The sequence below is a fragment of the Podarcis liolepis genome (genome assembly GCF_965112155.1).
Source record: "Podarcis liolepis genome assembly, chromosome: 14".
In the NCBI taxonomy this organism is placed as follows: domain Eukaryota; kingdom Metazoa; phylum Chordata; class Lepidosauria; order Squamata; family Lacertidae; genus Podarcis; species Podarcis liolepis.
Window position 1 is genome coordinate 34,307,635 of NC_139569.1, and position 21,388 is coordinate 34,329,022.

At 47.3% G+C, this 21,388-nt stretch overlaps 1 protein-coding gene across 2 annotated transcripts in view; it reads right to left on the minus strand.

The window, feature by feature from the left end:
• KLHL25 (kelch like family member 25) overlaps positions 1-21,388 on the minus strand; it is a 35,475-nt gene that overhangs the window by 5,123 nt on the left and 8,964 nt on the right. The window contains exon 2 of one of the 2 annotated variants that reach the window (XR_014519052.1): positions 6,853-8,795. Coding sequence is in view for 1 of the 2 variants with exons in the window: in XM_083475102.1 (XP_083331228.1) it covers positions 7,009-8,778 (1,770 nt within the window). In the remaining variant the exon portion in view is untranslated. The remainder of the gene's footprint in view (positions 1-6,852; positions 8,796-21,388) is intronic. The other variant, XM_083475102.1, reaches the window with a different exon arrangement.

Consider the following 21,388-nt stretch of genomic DNA (forward strand, 5'->3'; position numbering starts at 1 on the left):
AGCAACTGAGTCCCGTCGCTAGGGTGGCCCCTTATGTATATCCAAAAGAAGTTGTCAGAAGACCACGGGGATTTGCATTAAATGTGCTCATTTTTTTAGGCATGGACAAACCTTTGGAAATAATACAAATACAAATGAAAATGTCCATTTAAGGAGGACTCTGACCAGGTGCCCTGTTGGCCAGCTCAGTCTGCTTTTCAGGTGCAAACTCTGGATGTGCAACCTAAAGGCCCCTGCTGCCTTCCCTTCTCAGGGGTTAATTTGGTGTTTTATTCTGTTTTTTTCTATTGGGAGCCTCCCAAAGTGGCTGGGGAAACCCAGCCAGATTGGGGGGGGGTTTATAAATATTATTATTATTATTATTATTATTATTATTATTATTATTATTATTTATTTCTCAGGGATGGGTGACCTGTGGCCCTCCAGATGTTGATGGACTCCAGCTCCCATCAGCCCCAGCCAGCAGGGCAAAAACATCTGGAAGACCACAAATTTCCCAACACTGTTTCAGAAGTTACTGTGAGGCCGAACTTTTGTCACAGCATTTAGATTTTCAGGTCTATGTTGCTTCAGGACCTGTATTTTACGTTTTTGGTTACCGGAGCTTGCTAAGATTTTGATGACTGGACTCTTTGCAAGTGCTACTCTTTTTCATGTTTTTAATTATACGTCTTGCCATTTTACTTGTGTGTATTGTGTCTGGGTTGTTTGCCGCCTTAAGCACAGGCAGAAGAGCTAAATGCAAGTTCAGTAAATTTTGCTTTTGTTAACAATGCCCCCCATCCATTTAGTTTGTTTAGTTCTAACAAACTAAAACTTCTCTTGTTCCAGTCAGCATAACTTCATTTTGCACATGCTCAGAGTCACTGGGTGGAGGGGCCAGAATCTTTCAAATCAAAAAACTGGCAACAAGCTGTTGATAGGAACTGTTTGAGTGACTTAGTAAGTTTGTGAAGGGTTGCGAGAAGACCCCTATTCCCTTCAAAGAAGTATAATTCAGAGTGTGGTTTAACAACCAATTCCTCTTTCTGTGGAACCCTGGGAATTGTAAAGTGTGAGGCGAATGGGGGGGGGTGCCTCCTAAGCACTTGCACCACCCATGACAAACTACAGTTCCCAGGATTCTTTGAGGGAAACCATGACTATTTAAAGTGGAAGAATACTGCTTTAAATGCACTGTGCAGATGGGGTTGAATGCTGTATATTCTGTGGCTTCTGCGGGGGATTGCATGCTCCTAGTCCTCATCAGACCATTAGGAGTTTATTTGGGGGGGGGGGTTAATGCAAACTAATATATCTTCTCTCCTGCCAACCTAGCAGTTTGAAAGCACGTCAAAGTGCAAGTAGATAAATAGGTACCGCTCTGGCGGGAAGGTAAACGGTGTTTCCGTGCGCTGCTCTGGTTTGCCAGAAGCGGCTTAGTCATGCAGGCCACGTGACCCGGAAGCTGTACGCCGGCTCCCTCGGCCAATAAAGCGAGATGAGCGCCACAACCCCAGAGTCGGCCACGACTGGACCTAATGGTCAGAGGTCTCTTTACCTTTACCTAATATATCTTCTGCATACCTGGAGAGTTCCCTGGCACATTCAGAAACCCCTACCCATGATGCTGGGCACAGGACCATCATGTTAGGAAGGAGTAGGGTTGCCTTTTTTCCCTTATTGCTGTGTAAGAGTGCTCTGTGCTGGTGCTTGTGTCATACCTTAAGATTTCAATCCAGGCTTGGTTTGCACAACACTTTGTTTCCAAAAGGCAGCCACTCCCACCCAGCTTGGCTTGATAAACAGGCTCTGGAGACAACCATCTGCTCAGCAGAACCAGCCCGTTTTCTGTAGCCAGTCTTCTCCCACCCAGGTTACAGAGGACATTCCAGTTAATTCCTCCTTGCGAGGCAATGCACCTCAAGCCCAACAACGTGGATTCGCAGCAGCTGAGGAATGTTCAGGTGACGATTGGCTGAACTGCTCTGATGTCAGAGGAGGACGGGGCTCTAGATTTTGTTGGCGGAACTGCTCTAAAACTAAAGGCCTTTTGGCTCTTTGTTGGATGAGCTTGTGTAGAAGCTACCAAGGAGCAGAGCAGGTGAGGAAGGGTAGGAAAGGAGGTGTCTGGAAAAGGAAGAGGATGCAAGACAAAGGGAGCCTAAAATGGATGGAAAGGGAAAGCAAATCTGGGATGCCGAGAGCCGTCAGTCATACACGTTGAAGTCCCTAACAGCCAAAGAACTGAGCAACACAAGATCCCCCTCTATCTAGATGAGGACTGCTGGAGGCTCTCAATGGGTACTAGTTGGAGAAGAGCTGTAGCTCAGTGGTAGAGTTTCTGCTTTGCATACACAGGGTCCCAGGTTCAATCCCCTGCATCTCTAGGTAAGACTTGGGAATGTTCCCGGCCTGAAACCCTGGAGAGTTTCCTCTGTCAGATGCAGGATGCTTTGGCAAACCAGGATACCTGAAGTAGCGTCTCCACCCCCATCATTCAGCCCAGACACTGAGATCACTAGCGGTTCCCTCCTCGTGAGAAGCAAAGTTACAGGGAACCAGGCAGAGGGCCTTCTTGGTAGTGGCATCCACCCTGTGGAATTCCCTCTCAGCAGATGGCAAGGAAATAAACAACTATCTGACTTTTAGAAGACATCTAAAGACAGCCCTGTTTAGGGAAGCTTTTAATATTTGATGAATTACTGTATTTTAATATTTTGCTGGAAGCCGCCCAGAGTGGCTGGGGAAACCCAGCCAGATGGGTGGGGTATAAATTATCCTCATCACCACCATCATTATTTTATTATTATAACTGCAGGAAACCACAAGTGGTCAGAGTCCTGCTTGCATGCTTCCCATAAGCATCTTGCTGGCCACTGTGAGAACAGGATGTTGGGCTGGACGAACCTTTGGTTTGATCCAGCTGGGCTTCTCATGCAGGGAATGGAATTAGATAAGACACAAGTTGGTACATTAAGCAGGTTGCTTGCTTTTACAGCCCCAGAGGAGAAAAACTAGATTTCCACAAATGGAGGGAGGGAGGGAGGAAGCAGGTGAGTTGCGTGGTTGGATCTTGTGCAGATCCAAATGCAGAAATGTGCCAAATGAACTGGAAATGCCAGAGTACCTCACTTGCCAAGCAGTCAGCTTCTTGCAGAGTTTCACGGCTGGCAGCTTTTCATAGCAGATGAGTCACGGGGAGCCATCTATAATTAATTACTCGTGGTGTTTGAACTCCCTGAGGCCCATGGGTTGCTTAACTATAAATGGGTTGATTGGCAAAGGAGCCAGAAGTTCAGCACCACAGCCTCACTCTTCTTCCAAGCTAGGCCAACAAAATCGTACTAGTTTGACAACTGGTAGTCGAGGCCAACCTTTGCTAACCTGGTACCTTCCAGAAATTTTAGCCTGCAACTCCCATCCACTCCCACTGATTGGAATTGTGGTCACCTGCAAAACATGTGGAGGGCACCAGGTTGGGGAACGCTCATTTAGGCTGTGGTTTTTACATAGTAAAACAACAAGCGAAAAGGAGAGTATTTATTTATTTATTTATTTATTTATTTATTTATTTATTCCCTGCCCATCTGGCTGAGTTTCCCCAGCCACTCTGGGCGGCTCCCAATCGAGTGTTAAAAACAATACAGCATTAAATATATGTAAATGGAAGAGGTGGTTGGAGATAATCATGTGAGCATCGAGGACAGCAGTGGGATGGTGAGCCAATATAACCTGAAATCCATTTTTATGGAGCACTAGCAGCCAGTTTACAGCACAGAAATCTAGGACACCGTGCTGTGTTTGGAAAGCATATCTGGGCTTTACTTTCACAATGTTAATCAGAGTTAATCCGCAGAATTACTGCCTGCGTAATAAATTAGTGTCACTGGACGTTCTGGTCAGCAAACGAGAATTCATTCTGAAATATGATCTAATGCGATTAACACCAGGGAAAGGCAATCCAGGTCACATTCCTCCTTTATAGCCAGCATTATTACGTATATACGTTACAGGGGCAATGGTTCAATTTGTCGATATCATCATAGATTATTCCAGCCTCTTTTTGTTTTGTTTTAAATCACTTCTAAAGAAGAGAGAGGACAGGCTTCTGGGGGCACTGGCAAGTGCTGATCCAATTCATGCAGCAGCTCTTGGAGGACAGAAGGTAGGGAGAAGTTGAACGGATGAATGCTTGCTGGTACTACAAGGAACCCAAGCCCTAAGGAAGCCAATTTGTCAGGGAGAATGCCAGTTAAGGCAGAAGTTTGAAAACTCCAATCTGTCCCCACCGCAGCAGCAAGAACTTCCAGCCGGGAGCTTGCTGCTCATCTCTGGCTCAGATTTACAAACCTCCAAGTAAGATCTTGAAAGGTTAGGACAACCTTCCCAGCCTGGTGACGTCCAGATATTTTCAACTACAACTCACATCAGCTACTGGCCACACTGGTCAGGTCTGTTGAGAGTCATAGTCTGAAAACCAGTGGAGGTCCCTTTATTGAGAAAGTGTGATTTAAGAGTTGCATATCTTTTCACAACAACGTTTTGCTTTGAAATGGAGGCCCTGTCCTTTGCAAAAAAAGGCAGAGGCATCCTATCTGACTCTGCCAATATCATTCCTGCCCCAGTACTAATTGCAGGGGAGAAGCTCTGTTTGTGAAAACATACTGGAGAAGGAAGAGAATCTGGGCCCTTCCTGTCTTGCTAGACTGCAACTCCATCATGGATGAACGCTGACTGCACTCGCTGGGGCTGATGGGAGTTGGTGTCAAGCAACATCTAATGGGCCAAAGGTTTCCCCATCACTGACGTTAAAGGTATGTGTGTGCGTGTATATACATGTAAGTAAAGAAACAGAAGTGTATATTTCAGCAAACACTTCATCACTGTTTTTCCAGCTGTTTCAACTTTGATTTTTCACTGCTCTTTGGCACAGGTTTTGCTGCTAAACTACAGAGCACATTGGGGACACAACAGTTTTGCTTATAAAAAGCCCAAGAACCTGTTTGTCAGCAGAGGTAGCCTGAAATCCCCAGTAAAATCTGGCCCAAACATTTAAGGTGTAAAACTATGTCATTCTCAACCCTTTTAGGGCAGAGTATCCCCTGGTGCTGTGGGTCAAACCACAGAGCCTAGGACTTGCCAATCAGAAGGTCGGCAGTTCGAAAGCACGTCAAAGTACAAGTAGATAAATAGGTACCACTCCGGTGGGAAGGTAAACGGCGATTCCATGAGCTGCTCTGGATTGCCAGAAGCGGCTTAGTCATGCTGGCCACATGACCCGGAAGCTGTATGCCGGCTCCCTCAGCCAATAAAGCGAGATGAGCGCCACAACCCCAGAGTAGGTCACGACTGGACCTAATGGTCAGGGGTCCCTTTACCTTTACCTTTATTCCCTTGAAGGTGGCTTGAAAACATTGGTAGTTTGCTGTTCAGGAGACTTCCCATTCTGGGACCTGATGTTATTGTTATTGAGGGACAGTGCAGGGACAGAAGGAAAGGATAATTACAAACTAATATGTATTGGTATGTGAGAGCATTTTGTGACAACTTATACCCAGCTGAAACAGCTTTCCTGGTGGAAACCTCTTTCTGTTAAGAATGGCGAAAGCTTGGGTCTTTTTCTTATGGGGAAGAAAACCACCAGCCATTATCCTCAGCTGCTGCTGATACAAGCATCCTGGCCCTTCACTACGTGGGACGCAGCTGCATGGCAGGCCCATAAAATTAATCTCCGGTGTGAAAGCAGCTCTTAAGGGGAAGCCCTGTAACCCGAGCTGGAGAAAAGATGGACTCCTCAATGCATTCTGCAGCAGTATTTAATAGCTAAGTGGCAGTTAATTAGATGCTGAAGTGGCTGTGTCAGTTGTCAGGCAGTGCGGCATGGAGGGGAGGGAGTGGGAAGGGGCAGCAATGGGGTGTGAAAGGACTGGAGGCTGGAACTGGGGGAAACACAGGTCAGTCCCATAGCAGCAGCAAGCAGCTGCTTCATGGCAGAGCAGACCTCTTCTTTCTGTGTTAGAACCCCAAAGAGGACAGCAAGCTTAACCAGGCCTTCTCAAGCTCGTTGATGTGGTTGATTCATATGACAGTCCTTGATGGAAGGCAGTTCTGGTCTATTTAAGGCTTTGTAAGTCAAAACGAGCACTTTGAATTGGGCCCAGGTACCACTTGGCAGCCAGTGCAGCTGGGCTAGGAGTGGCGTCCTGTGCTCAAAACATCTTGCCTCGGTGAGTAGAGAACTTCCCTTTAACCCGGCTGCTGAATTCTGAACCGGCTGAAGTTTATGAACCATCTTCAGTGGCAGCCTAACATGCAATGTGTTGCATTAATCCAACTCGGGGCTCAGCTACACTGGGAAAGAAACCACGTTTTGAATGCGTTATAAACATGCAACACTAGATGGTACTGGAGGGTAAAAAAAAAAAAATCTACACAATTTTCCATAGCGTTTTTCTTTTCTTTTCTGACTTATTTATAGCGGGGTTTTCCCGTGTGTAGACTCAGCCCTAGATGTTACCAGACGGCAGAAGTTAGGCTATCCCTGTCCAGATAGGTAGGTGTGCAGCTCGGCTACCAGCCAAAGCTGATGGAACGTGCTCTGTGGCAACAAGCCAACTGAGCCTCAAGCCACAGCAAAGAAGTGTAACCCCCTCAAGAGCTGGCAATCACTAGGGCATTTTTATTTCTGCTTGGAATGCTTTCAGCACAGTTCCCATCCACCCCACAAAAAAGTCTCTAGTTGTTGCTTTTATAAACTCACCCTAGAAAAGCTGAAGGCCTTTATAATTTTTCTTAAAACAACAAAACTCAAAAATAAATGAATAAATGTTTGTCATGGTACCAGAGCAAAGACGCCATCAAAATATACACCTTTGCAGGGTTGTCACATCTTTTATATTTGTTAAGCTTCTAGGGTTCCTGTCTAGAAGTCCATGCAAAAGAGGAATCTGCAGGCATCAGCAGAAACTTCCCTTAAGATACCTTACCTCCTCAAGCTCCTCAGTTCTCTCCTGCAGACTGTGTGCCTCAAGCCGGTAAGTGTTTCCAAGTGCTAACAAACGCTGTTGGGATGAGAGAGTAAGGCACAGTGGTAATGCAGTTCCAGGTGTCCGAAGTTGGGTCGTAACAATCCAGCGTCTTGCACCTCTGGGTCCCAAAGTAGCCACCCACCACATAAAGCTTGTTCCCAGAGGCCAAAGCGTGGCAGGACATCCGCTTGGCCGTCATGTCCCCAATCCGCGTCCACTGGTCTGTTTCGCAGTCAAAGCGGTAGGCGGAGGCCGCCGTATACTCCGTGTCTCCACCCATGATAAAGATCTGGCTACCCAGGACAGCGCCCGCCGTGTAGCGCCAGGGCTGGGGGCACTGGGCTTTGATGGTCCACCGGTTCTCCAGCGGGTCGTAGCACTGGACTTTGGACACCATGTCGCGGTGGATGCTGGTCCCACCAAAGACGTAGAGCTTCAGCCTTGCACTGACGACGGCCGCATTGCTGACGCCATCCCTCAAAGGGGCCACCATGGTCCATTTGTTGGCGAGAGGGTCGTACTTCTCCACCTGCTTCAGTGAAACGGAAGGAGAAGCTGGGAAAACCCCGGCCACCGCGGTGTGTCCGCCGACGACGTAGAGGCAGTTTTCCAGTTCGGCTGACCCATGTCCAAACCGAGCGATAAGCATTGGGGCAGCTTTGGACCACTCCTCGTTCACTGTGTCGTAGACCCAGACATCCTTGGAGACCCCGTTTTCGGAGCCCCTGCCTCCAGTGATGTAGACTTTGCAGCCAATGGCGCAGGCGCTGAACTCTTTTCGAGGGCTGGGGAGGTCGGCTTTGGGGATGATCTCTTTAGCCTTGTGGTCTACTTGGTAAACCTTGTCACACATAAACGTCTGGCCCCCTAAGATGAGCAAAGTGTGCCCAGCCTTCCGAGGCCTGGCACAGGGGCTGGTGACCACCCCATCGTTCTGCAAGATCTTCTTTTTGCACCAAAGAGCTTCATCCATGATTTGCTTGTTCTGGTCTTCCGCCGTGATCAGCTCCTCGTAGGTCATGGCTTCCTTCAGGCACTCGGAAGGCAGCAAGGCCAGTCGCACGTGCTTCAACATCTCTGGGAGGAAAGACTTCCTCTTGTCCAAGTCATGCTTCACCCACTGCATGACTGCCTTGAAGACCTTCTCCTCATCCTCAATTTCCAGCTCGTCACTGGAAATCAAGTCCAGCAGGGTGTCCTTGGAGAGGTTATTGAAATCTTCGTTTCTGTGGACTGTCTCAAAGTTGACCAAGCACATCCTCCAAGAAAGCTCATAGAGCCTCTTGCACTGGTGAGCATCTGAAAGGACCATCATGCCCAGACAGTTGGAAGGGTGCAGGTTCTTCTCAAGGAACTCGGCAGCTGCATCCCTGATGTCCTGGAACTGCAACATGTCCCCTGCTTCCAGGAGGGACTCTGCATTCTCCTCGTTGATTATGATCTTGGAGGAGTAAGCATAGTCCAACAGCAGCTCCAACACCTCTGGGTGCAGGCTATCGTCGAAATTCACCTTGTCACCCAAGCTCTCGCGAAGGCCGTTGCTAAACATGGCTTCAAAGTACCTGCTGGCAGCAGCAAGCACAGCCCGGTGGCATGGAAAGGACTTATTCCCGGCCCAGAGGGTGACGTCAGTGAACTTGCAGTGCTTCCTCATGGTGTTGAGGTGAGACAGGACACAGTCTGGATGGGAGGCTTTGTGGAACAGCAAGATGTTCATTGAACCAGTGCTCGTTCGGGATTTGCGGTTTTCATGGACGCTGACTGACATGACTACTGGACTGCTATCTGTAAGAAAATGAACATAGAAATTCTGAGTTTCAGAGGAATGAACAGGTTGGCACCTGCTCCTTTTTCTCACCTGAGATCAGCAATGCAGGCCCACCGCTACAAAAACCAAGAATCATGGAGCATGGGCTATCACGACCCAATGTGGCAGAGTGCTTAGAAAGTTCAACTAACAGTAGGGAGACCCAGTTTCAAGCCCATCCTCAGCTGGAAAATTCAGCAGACAATGTTGTACTAGTCAGTGTCTAGTCTGCCTCACAAAGTTGTTGTGAGGATAAAGGGGGTGGGGGACACACATTTTGTACGCTACCAAGAGCCATTCAAGAAAATGAGCCAGAAACATGTATTGCATATTGCCCCAAACACTTAAATGCAACGTTTTGTTTCCGTGGAAGTATGCCTACAGTTATCAGGCGCTGAGGGTGAGCACCTAGGAGAATGACTAAATCCATCTCCAACAGTCAAAATAAATAAAAAAATTAAAAACTTGTCCAGCAGCACCTTAGAGACCAACTAAGTTTGTTCTGGGTATAAGTTTTTTGTGTGCATGCACACTTCTTCAGATCCAACAGTGACATCAATGAAAAGCAGCTATCTACATCATGAACAAGAGCCGAATAAAAATCTGCATTGGGGTCTGCTGCCCCTGTGAATCCTGCCACCTGAGGCGGTTGCCTCATGGGTTGGCCAGCCCTGGTTGGGGCCTTAAATCCAGCTGAACTAGGAATAAGCTTCTGAGTTGGAGATCCAGTGCAGCCTAAACTGCTTATCTCAGTAGATCTCGTCATAGGATTGCCCCGTTTGGCTAGTTATTTACTCTCTAAACCTCAATCCCTCCATCTGCAATATGGGGGATCACAATACTGACTTAAATTAACAGAGTTGCTGCAAAGATTCCAACTAGGAAACACTTGGAATACTCGAGAGTGTTTCAAATAAAGGTTTATTATAAATCATCCTTGCTATTAAATTTATTGTTATTTTTTGCACTTTATTATATTCTTGATTTTAATTCTACTCTGATTTCCAGGAGTTACTAAATCAGAGACTGCACCCTTTTGACATGTGCTCGGCTCAGTTTTGCAATCCAAACCCTGAAAAATCCTGTTAACATCATTTTCTCAATTCTAACTGTACATGAACCGTGGGGTGTCAGGAGGGATTCATTTCGCAAGAAATCATTCTTTTTTTTCAAAACAAATATGAAAATAAATGAAAATTTCACACCATTCTCCCACTGGACATTGAAGAAAAATAAATCTATACTCTGCATGCAGACAGGCGTTCGTAAGCCTGGTCAAGGGAACAGTATTTTCAGAGAAAAGGGCGCTGTGTTGCTCTTGGCTTAGCCTGGGTCATGCTGGCTTTGAGTGCAAGAAGAAATTGCTGCAATTTGCAGGCAGGCTGTTTGGCTTCTTTATAAAATAGGTGGCTATTAGCAAGGTGCAGAGATTCGAGCCTGTGTTTCTGCACAGCCTTGTGCTCCCAATTCTGCCAGACTCATTTGCTTTGCAAAAAACAGGTTTAAGCTCCCATCAGGGAATTGGGTAGGCCTACCTGTCTACCAACTGGTTTAAAACAAAACAAATAATTCCCAAAGCCGCCCGCCCAACTAGATAGTTATTTAGAGTGTTTTTGTATGGGTATGACAGCCTTCCATCTCTTGGCAAGCTACACCCATAGCATAACAATCTTCAGGCTAACACAACATGAGTTAATGGAACCCCATGAACAGCTGGCAAATCGACAGCTACATCTTTTGAAGCTACTCCACTGAAATTGTCCTCCACCTAGAAAGCAACCATAGCAAGGTCGCAGGTTATTGCATTTTCACCTCACTCTATCTCCAAGAAACTGAAGGTGGTGCACACATGGAAATATAGGAAGCTGTATTCTGAATTAAGACCATGAGTCCAGCTAGCTCAGTAGAGCCTTCATTGACCTACAGCTGCTCTCTAGGAATTCAGGCAGGGAGACTTTCCCAGACCTACCTGGAGATTGAATGTGGGGCCTTCCCACATGCAGGGCAGACACTACCACAGAGCCTATATCCCTTCCCCAAAAGAAAGTCCCCTCACACACACCCCATAATCCTTGCAACAACCTTGTGAGGTAGGGCAGGCTCAGAAATAGTGTCTGTCCCAAGGTCACCAGGTTAGTTTCCATGGTTGACGAGGGGTTTGTGTGTCATGGTCTTTGGCCAGAACAATAAACTTATGAACTAGGACAGATAAGGGATTTGAAGCTGGGCTTCTTCAATACTCCCAGTCACTACGTAACACAGGTTCAGCCTCTGAAAGCTCCACCTAAAATATTTCAGACAGTAAGGCTTGGAGAGATGTTTTTTAGTATGCATCTTTTATTTTCTATTTTAGTATGCTTTGGTCACCTATGTGTAGAAAATCGGGGTACAAATAATTCTTTGGGGGAAGCCATGACTTTCTAAGCAGGGGCATGGGTGGTGCTGTGGTCTAAACCACTGGGCCTAGGGCTTGCCGAGTGGAAGGTCGGCGGTTCGAATCCCTGCGATGAGGTGAGCTCCCGTTGTTCAGTCCCAGCTCCTGCCAACCTAGCAGTTTGGAAGCACGTCAAAGTGCAAGTAGATAAATAGGTGGGAAGGTAAAGAGTGTTTCCGTGCTCTGCTCTGGTTTCGCCAGAAGCGGCTTAGTCATGCTGGCCACATGACCCGGAAAAACTGTCTGCAGACAAACGTTGGCTCTCTCGGCCAGTAAAGCGAGATGAGCGCCGCAACCCCAGAGTCGTTCGCGACTGGACTTAACTGTCAAGGGTCCTTTACCTTTTTTTAAATGGCTCTCTAAAGTAGTATAGTAGCGCTCAGTGCCAGATTTACGTATAAGCTAAACAAGCTATAGTTTAGGGCCCCACTCTCTTGGGGCCCCCCAAAATATTAAAGGGGGAAAAACTGGATGTACATTTCCAAAATATAAGATTAAAAACAAATAATATAAAACCTGCATACAGCAACAGTGTTTTGTGTTGTGTAGGTTCCTATGATGTACTGTAAGTAATGGGCCCCACCTGCTAGCCTGCTCCCTAAAATATCACTGGTTTCAGTTCAACAATTACTTTGATAAAATACATATTTTGTTATGTGCAAATGGCTTTAGATACCTATTAGGTCCATAAAATACCATATAGCATATATTCAACACAAAAAAGCGACGATCTGTTGTTGACAAAGGACAGCTGGACATATAAAGGGCCCCATTACCTTCAGTAGCTTAGGGCATCATCAAACTTAAATCTGGCCCTGGCAGCGCTTAAATGTATGGTATGAATAAAGCCCAGGTCAACAGTGCTCCCATCTCCTCTATGAAGATAGGACAAATAGCAACTGCAGTCAGCTGACCAGGCTCCCCACCCTCCAGGGCTTGACAAACCCTTTTGAACTCAGCCTGCAGAAATAATATTATTTTTTTCTTTAAAGGCAGCAGTGCTGGGGAGTGTTTTCCAGCCACAACACATTGCCAGCAGGCTGTGCTCGGTTGGTGGGTCACGAATTGCGCAGGCCCACCTGGTGGTCATTGGCTCCTGGCAAGCCAGGCCTCACCTGCTGTTCTGAGGTGACTCATCTGGATTCCAGACATCCTTCCACTTGCTACAACAAGGCCTTGCCAAGAGTTATTTACCCACACAAAGACTCCATCCCCAATTTGGGTTTGTTTTGCTGCAAATTGCCCACATTGCTCACTCCCGCTGACTAGGATCTAGCTCGAGGGAACAGCCTATTTTATTTTATTTTTGGCCACACATGCAAGAAATAAAGAGGAAAATTACAAAGCTAAAATCCCAGAATAATAATTGAGGGGTGGTTTCCCCTCCCTTCCCCCCCCCCTCGCCTTCCTGGTACACATTCCCAGATGATAGGTAAAGAGACTGGTGGTTTCAATTATAATGTTTCTGGGAATGGAAAGAGACTCAAATCCCTGGGGAAGAAACTTGAGGGGGGCAGGTCACTGGTGTGGGGCATAAATGGGGAGATTTCTGGACATTTCCCCAGAACAACATTCGACAGAAATGCATTGTTTCAGTAAAACTGGCAGCGTAATGAAAAAAGGCAAGATAAAAAAAGAAGGACAATCGGAAGGAATATAATGCCCATTAAATCTAACTTGCTTTTATTTTAGGTCAATACAGTATTCCTAGGAAACATGCAGTTTTTCAGGCTTGCTAAAATTACTATGTTTGCAGTGCCTTCACCCCACCCCCCCACAGCAAATATAAATAATGTAAGGGAAGTGTTTGCTATAGAGGTCAAATACCTTAAAATATTTACAAGTAAAGCTTTGAATTTGTTTGCTTATAAAATTTAAACTGCATGCATCATGCTTTATTGAATTTCCCACCACCAATTAAATATTTCAATTCAGCTCCTTCTCTAGCTATCGGGAGAGTTTTCCAGATACACAAGGAAAAAAGAAGCATTGTGTAAGTATTCCTTTCCTGCTCACCTAGAAGTAACTTTTACTCCTTTACAGGTGACCAGCTGAGTGCTATTTGAACAAGTCTGGCTCTATGTGCAATGTACATTATTGCAGTGTTTCCCAACCGGTGTTCCGCGGCACACTAGTGTGCCGTGAGACACCGGCTGGTGTGCCGTGGGAGGGAGGCGGGCGAGTCGGGCGGCGAGAGGCGGCGGCGGCGAGGATCCGCGTCGAGCCGGGGGCGGCTCCGCGGTGCTGGTGCCGAGCGGCGGGGCAGCGCGCGCAAAAGGGAGGAGCGGAGGAGGAGGAGGCCGGCATGTCCGGGCAGCAGCAGCAGCAGCAGCAGCAGCAACTCCCGGCGACGGCTCCTCCTCCGCCCGCTATCGCCGCCACCACCACAACAGCCGCCGCCGCCTCAGCTGCCCTCGCTCTGCTGCCTCCTCCCACCCCGGCAAGGGGGAGGGAAAAAACTTTCGCTTTTGTGCGTCCCTCCCGGCGTGACGCTGCGCGCTGACGTCACGGGGCGGGGCTTTAATGGTGGTGTGCCGCGAGATTTTTTTCCGGCTAACAGGTGTGCCGTTGCCCAAAAACGTTTGGGAAACACTGCATTATTGCAAAGCGCTTCTGGCAGGACTCTATTGGCAAGATTGAGGTTCCTGTTGCTACAGAGATAATCAAGCCCACCAGAGCTCTTGCTTCTGCTCCTGAAGGGCTGATTCCGGGGGTAACCAAGAGTCATCAAGAAGACATCAACTCTGAATTAAAAGTTTGGGGCTTAGCCCAAGATTTGATGGATGTGCGCAGATGCAAGAGGTTTCAGCATCACCAAAACAGCAACAAATGAAATATGTATGAATCTACTCAAAGGCATCAATTTAGGCATCTGCCTCCTGAGGCACCCACACAACCCAGTAAATACCTAGGCTTGTGCAGAGAAGTGAGTTAACCAACACTTTCATTTTTCCCAGCATGCAAAAGCACCCACTTAAAGCTTTCACTTTCCTGTGCTGATCCCTGAAGGCTCGGAGGATTTGAAACAATTTAAAAGAAAACACACTGTTAAACTTTGCAGAGTGGCGTACGCACTGCATACTTTTATTGCCTCTTCCCTTTAAACTAGTCTGAATCATGACGGATTTGCAGATGTGGCACTGAAGCCGCTCTGGGTGCAAAGGCATTCAGCTGATGTGACGCAAACGATTTTTACCACAGCACACCAGTGCTTAGTAATACTTGAAATTAATAGGTAAGAAGATAAAGGAACCCTGGATGGTTAAGTCCAGACAAAGGTGACTATGGGGTTGCGGTGCTCATCTCGTTTTCAGGCCAAGGGAGCCAGCGTTCGTCTACAGACTGCTTTCCAGGTCATGTGGCCAACATGACTAAACCGCTTCTGGCGCAATGGGACACTGTGACGGAAACCAGAGCGCATGGAAATGGCGCTTACCTTCCCGCCGGAGCGGTACCTATTTATCTACTTGCACTGGCGTGCTTTCGAACTGCTAGGTTGGCAGAAGCTGGGACAGAGCAACGGAAGCTCACTCCATTCACAGGGATTTGAACCTCCGACCTTCTGATCGGCAAGCCCAAGAGGCTCAGTGGTTTAGACCACAGCACCACCCAGCCAATAAGTCATCTTGACAAGCATCCTGACACCCACAGTGACCACTCAAATGCCTCCACAGCTCAGTGGTGTAGCACCTACGTGCCACGGAAAGGGCCCACGTTCATAATTGTGTTGGGAAAGCCATACCTGTTAAAGCGGAATAAGAATGTGTTAAATGTGTGGTATGGATGCAGTCTCTGTCTTGTCAGGATTCTGTTGCTATTTAGTAGTTCACATTCCAGGCATGGGCTGCAGTGTTTGGAACGTTTTAGTTTGGGGGGGGGGGAGTGAATATGGCATGACATAATAGAAGTTTATAAAACTGCATGGTATGGAGAAAACAAATGGAGAAAAACTTTTCTTCCACTCTTGTAATATTAGAACTTGTGGACATCCGGTGGATGTTGGAATTCAGGACAGATAAAAGGAAGGACTTCTTCACACATTGCATAGTTAAACTATGGAACCCGTTTCCCCCAGGAGGCTGTGATGGCCACCAACATGGATGGCTTTAAAAGATGTTTGGACAAATTGATGGAGAAGGTGGTTATCAATGGCTGATAGCCACAATGTCTATGCTCTACCTCCAGGCTGGAGGCAGTAATGCTTCTGAACACCAGAATGCTGGAAAACACAGAGGAGGGGAAGTGCTCTTCTGCTGTCCTGCTTGGGTCAATGTGAGCACTGGATGCTGGACTAAGTGGGTCCAGCAGGCTCCTCTTGTGTTCTTACGGTTCAGGACATGAACAGCCTCCCCTGATTCAGATGTTACACAGGAAACAGAGCTTGGTATCATCAGTATATGGGGCCACCTTGTCTCATACCTAGCAGGTTCATATCAATATTAAACAACAAAATCATCCATGGTGTCACCTGCAATTTTCTGTGGGCCAAGGCAGTTACCCAATACTACTCTTTGTAAGTACAGTGGTACCTCTGGTTAAGTACTTAATTCGTTCCGGAGCTCTGTTCTTAACCTGAAACTGTTCTTAACCTGAAGTACCACTTTAGCTAATGGGGCCTCCTGCTGCCGCCACGCCGCCGGAGCATGATTTCTGTTCTCATCCTGAAGCAAAGTTCTTAACCTGAAGCACTATTTATGGGTTAGCGGAGTCTGTAACCTGAAGCGTATGTAACCTGAAGCGTATGTAACCTGAGGTACTACTGTAGACAGAAACAAGGTTTCCCACTCCAGTTTTAAGAGAAGGGCAACTGATCTCTGCGTCATCATTTTTGGCTGCAGAACCTTGTTCCCCCCCCCCCATCATGCAAAGTTAAATAATTATATAAAATCTCAGTCTGTTAATCAGGCAACAACCTCATTGATGCGATCCAAGTGCTGTGTCTGGAAAAAAACAACCCTCCTGAGGCCTGGTTCCACAGCGGATTCCTAGCCAGGTGTTGACTTTGATCAATCCTTAACCACTTGATGATATTCCACCCATTGAGTTTAGTTTGCAAGAGGTGGAGTTCCCTTAATGTCTGCCCTCGTCATCCTGTGTGGCATTTAGCAGCTTCTCCTCTGGAGAGTGACTCAAGGGGCAAAGTGTTCTGTAAACACGAGAGCTAATTATTCACCTAATCTGCCAAAGATGAATATGCCGGAGTTTGAAGGCACCTGGTTCAAACTTTTGGGCAGGGATCAACAGCAAGCAAGACGCTATGTTGGGGAGCAGAGGGGGAATTTTGCTGAGGACAGCTAGAAGCAAGATGACAAAGACAAATAAGATAAGGGAATAAATCCTTCTGTCAGCACCGCCTTTAATTGCCATTTCAATGCCAGCTTGCATTGTACAACTTACATGTTGTACGGGATGCACGCTAGCGCATTCAGCTAACATGCTGCAGGCACAGATCTACCTACTTGCCTCCCAGTGGGAATCCCCACCCCACCCCTGCCCCATCTTGGGTGACTTGTGCACGGAATTCCTGTTTCATTGAATAAACACATGGGAGGAATAAGCACCCTCAAACATTTCTATGCTACTTTCAAGTGTTCAAAGAACTTCACATGCTTTTCTAGCTGCAACCCTTATTACAGGTTTGGGGATTCTCGGGCCCAGGGGGCCAAATACGACCCTCAGAATTTTCTTCTGGTAACACCCCCTACACCCCTGTTTTATACTCTCCTTAAGTGGTGGGTTGCTCGGTCCCTGCTCCTGCCAACCTAGCAGTTCGAAAGCACATCAAGTACAAGTAGATAAATAGGTACCACTCCGGCAGGAAGGTAAACGGCATTTCCATGCGCTGCTCTGGTTCACCAGAAGTGGCTTAGTCATGCTGGCCACATGACCCGGAAGCTGTACGCCGGCTCCCTCGGCCAATAAAGCAAGATGAGTGCCGCAACCCCAGAGTCATCCGCGACTGGAACTAATGGTCACAGGTCCTTTTACCTTTTGAGTGGTGGGAATGTGTCCTTGAACTCTGACAATGCCTCTTCCTTGCTTGGATATAAGGTGTGGCTAGAAACTAGCCTATAGGTCAGTGGTGGCAAACCTATGGCACGCATGCCAGAGGGGGCACTCAGAGCCCTCTCTGTGGGCACGTGCGCCGTCGCCCCAGCAGAGAGCCGGCAGAAGGCAAGGGCGGTGTGTTGAGTCCTCAGCTCAACTTGGGCAGCCAAGCAGCCACCTTCCTCCTGCTGCTGCTTGAGGCTTTACACACCCTCTGGCCAGGGCCAAAGGGAGGCGCTGGGCAGGGTGCTCTGCGCCCCAGCAGCCTTGCCACACCATGATCGCCTCCCACTTACTGGCATGCTTCTTCACCAAGCTCAACCACAGCCAAGTGCAGCGGGTGAGGGTGTGCCCTGGGACACGCCGGACACCCTGCGTAGGGGCCAGTCGGGGCTGGGCGAGGGAGCAGGGAAAACACTGTTGGAATTTATTTTCTCTACAAGCTGCTCCGGCTGCTGCAGAAACAAATATTTTATCCTCACAGTGAAGATGAGTATCTCATAGAGAAGACAAACCTGGTCTCGTGGTGGTGATGTCAAAACATATTAACTACACTTAACCTTCATGAAGGCAAACGACGGTGTTGAGAATGGGCAATTGTTGGGTTAATGAACGGCAAAAAGATCTATATGCATCTTCTCTTTCAGTGCAAACACTGACAGAGCTTGCCTAGACTTCACACAAATTCCCCAGATACAATGCAATGCAATATGGTAACCAGGTACTTCTTTCTTAAGGGCGAAGTAGGAGTCAGAGTGAGGGACGCGGGTGGCGCTGTGGGTAAAACCTCAGCGCCTAGGACTTGCCGATCGCATGGTCGGTGGTTCGAATCCCTGCGGCGGGGTGAGCTCCCGTCGTTCGTTCCCAGCTCCTGCCCACCTAGCAGTTCGAAAGCACAATTAAGTGCAAGTAGATAAATAGGTACCGCTTTCTAGCGGGAAGGTAAACGGTGTTCCGTGTGCTGCTCTGGTGCCGGTTCGCCGGAGCAGCTTCGTCACGCTAGCCGCGTGACCCGGAAGTGTCTGCGGACAGCGCTGGCTCCCGGCCTCTAGAGTGAGATGAGTGCACAACCCTAGAGTCTGTCAAGACTGGCCCGGAGGGGCAGGGGTACCTTTACCTTTACCTTAGGAGTCAGAGTAGTGTCAGCTACTGCAGATTATGCACCAATTCAGGTTAAATTGCCTTGTTGGCACTTTGTGATAAATAAGTGGGTTTGGGGTTGCAGTTTGGGCACTCGGTCTCTAAAAGGTTTGCCATCACTGCTGTTGGGCAAAGGTCATATTTGTATCAATTGCTCCACCCTCTTTTGCCTCTGGCCCCTCTCACCACTCATGTGGTCCCTGGAAGGCTGCCGCAGAACGGAATGTGACCCTTGAGGTGGAAGAGGCTCCCCAACCTTGCCTTACGATAACCAAGGGCCTTACAGATGTTTTGGACAACTCTCAGCATCCCTAGTTAGCAAATGGGAGGCCAGAGGCTGAGAGGAATAGGCTTGCCTAAGGATTCCTAGTGAGCTCATGGCAGAGGCAGAATTCAAAGTAGGGTCTTCCTGATCCACAGCTCAGTCTTTTGGCCATCGTGCTACACCAGCTCTCTGGTGTGCCACATGTTCTTCATTTTTAAGGGTGCTGGTGTTATACATATATCAACCCATTTAGACTTTCCTGGAAATCAGGGCATTCTGAGCTTCATGTGTGCCCAATTTCAGTTTTGTGGGTAGGGTGAAATAGGGTTAGGCAAAGATGTTGATTTCAGTTTCTCATTTTTCCGTATCTTAAATTCAATTCTCCATATCCATATGAGATTTTTTTAAAAAAAGAACTTCCAAAAATTCATAATCATTTTAATTTCTCCTAATATACACATGTTTGTATGCAATTTCCTCTAATATACTGCACTTTTATACACTAGTGTATATTTTTGTACACTTTACTTGGCTGGAGATTGGCACTGAAAAGGTCAGAGACCTGCAAATTTCAAAAGACAGCCCTGTTTCAGTTCACATACTGTTTCAGAAAGTGTGGATTAGGTCAAATTTTCCTTCAAACATGAATGGAATTTCTCCCCCATCCATGCTGTGGAAGTGCCATGATCATTTTGAGGAGTAGGAGTAAATCTCTCGATATAAACCTATAAACCTATGTCTTTATAATGGAGCATAAGAACAATCGGCACCTCTGGGACATCCAATGGTCATTGATACACCCAGCCTCCAGCTGGACATTCCCACTTGCTCCATCCCACAGAGGACCAGAGCCTTTAAGGAGGGAATCTTCCTGAAGTCAGAAACCAAATCATCTTCCTCCAGGCCTTTCTTGCAGCAACACATTTCCCCACGGGCCACTGCAGCTGGTTGGGCCTAAACAGATGTTTGTTGCTAATTACACCCTCCCAGTAAACATTTAGAAAGGGAGGAGTAAAAATAGCAACTTATACTTAGCACGAAAAGAGGGAACTAGTGGTGGCAAAACTCCCAGAAGCTGCCAAAAATGGTTTTGAAAGAAGCATCCCATCCCATTTACAAGAAAAGATATTGTACCTTTATAGGCGGGGGCTGCCAATTAATTTTAGGTAGGCAATGTCCTCAGTTCCACAAGGCTAATGCAAGACAACCGGAGAAGAGAGGGTGGCGCTCCCTTGGCCAATGCCTTACGAAAAGGCCGTCCTGGCTTACCCTTAGCAGCAAAGGGTGTTCCCCCATTTATATTTTAAGCAGCACAAGTTTGGGTGTAGCCAACCTCGCCTTCAGTCTGAGCAGCTTCCTTGGGCTCAAATAAATGCACTTTGTTAAGCTCTTTAAGGACTGCAGCCAAAGCAATGATCTTCTAGGTAGCCTTGTGGAACCAAGATTAAGGGACGTGGGTGGTGCCCTGGCTTAAACTACAGAGCCTAGGGCTTGCCGATCAGAAGGTCGGCGGTTCGAATCCCCGCAGTGGGGTGAGCTCCTGTTGCTCGGTCCCTGCTCCTGCCAAACTAGCAGTTCGAAAGCATGTCAAAATGCAAGTAGATAAATAGGTACCGCTCCGGCGGGAAGGTAAACGGTGTCTCTGTGCGCTGCTCTGGTTTGCCAGAAGTGGCTTAGTCATGCTGGCCACATGACCCGGAAGCTGTACGCCGGCTCCCTCGGCCAATAAAGCGAGATGAGCGCCACAACCCCAGAGTCGTCCACGATTGGACCTAATGGTCAGGGGTACCTTTACCTTTACCTTTATGGAAAGAAGAAAGAACCCCATCAAAAGAAGAAGGGCTATGGAAATTGATGGACTATGCTGAAATGACGAGACTGACCGGGAAGATCAGATACCAAGAGGACAAGAAATCTAAAAGGGAATGGATTATTTTTGTAGAATACATGAAGGAACACTGTAAGCACCTAAAAACGTTAGCAGGATTGGATTAGCACTTGTAATATAATTTGATAAAGGACATCAACAAGGAAAATTAATAGTTTGTATAAAGGTATTTAGACGCAGAAACGAGAAGAGATAAATATTGAAAACCAGGGACAGGAGTGGGGGAAAGTCCGGGGTTTAGAAGAATCCCCATAAAGATACTGGGATTGTTTGTGGTGTAATGCAAAGAATAATGTAAAAATCTTTTTAAAATAAAATTTATTTTAAAAAGATTTAGGTAGGCTTAGAAACATTTTAGAGACTGCAGTTGCTGCAGGAACCCCAGGGATACAAAATAGATGGTGCATTTTAGTGCAGGGGTGAGAAAGCTGTTTCAGCAAGAGGGCCACACTGCCTCATGGGCAACCTTCCAGGGGCCACTGCTGGGCAGGAACAGAGGTAAAAGCACATGAAGCAATGGATGGAACTCTTGCCTTTGTGTACTAGGTTACATTCCAACCATGCAAAAATCTGAGGTTGCTGTACACATTTCTCTCTATCCAGGCAAGAAAGAAAGAAAAAGTGCTACCATAATCTCAGAATACTTCCAGACAGGAAAAAGCACCCAAGGAAGCAAAGCTGCTGAAAGAGGGGGCCTGGAAAGAAAGGGGTGTGTCCTTGGGAGAGTCCCAATGGACAGAGAGACACCAGGGGGCCACATTTGGAGAACCGTCCCCAGCCTGAGAGTCATGGGAAC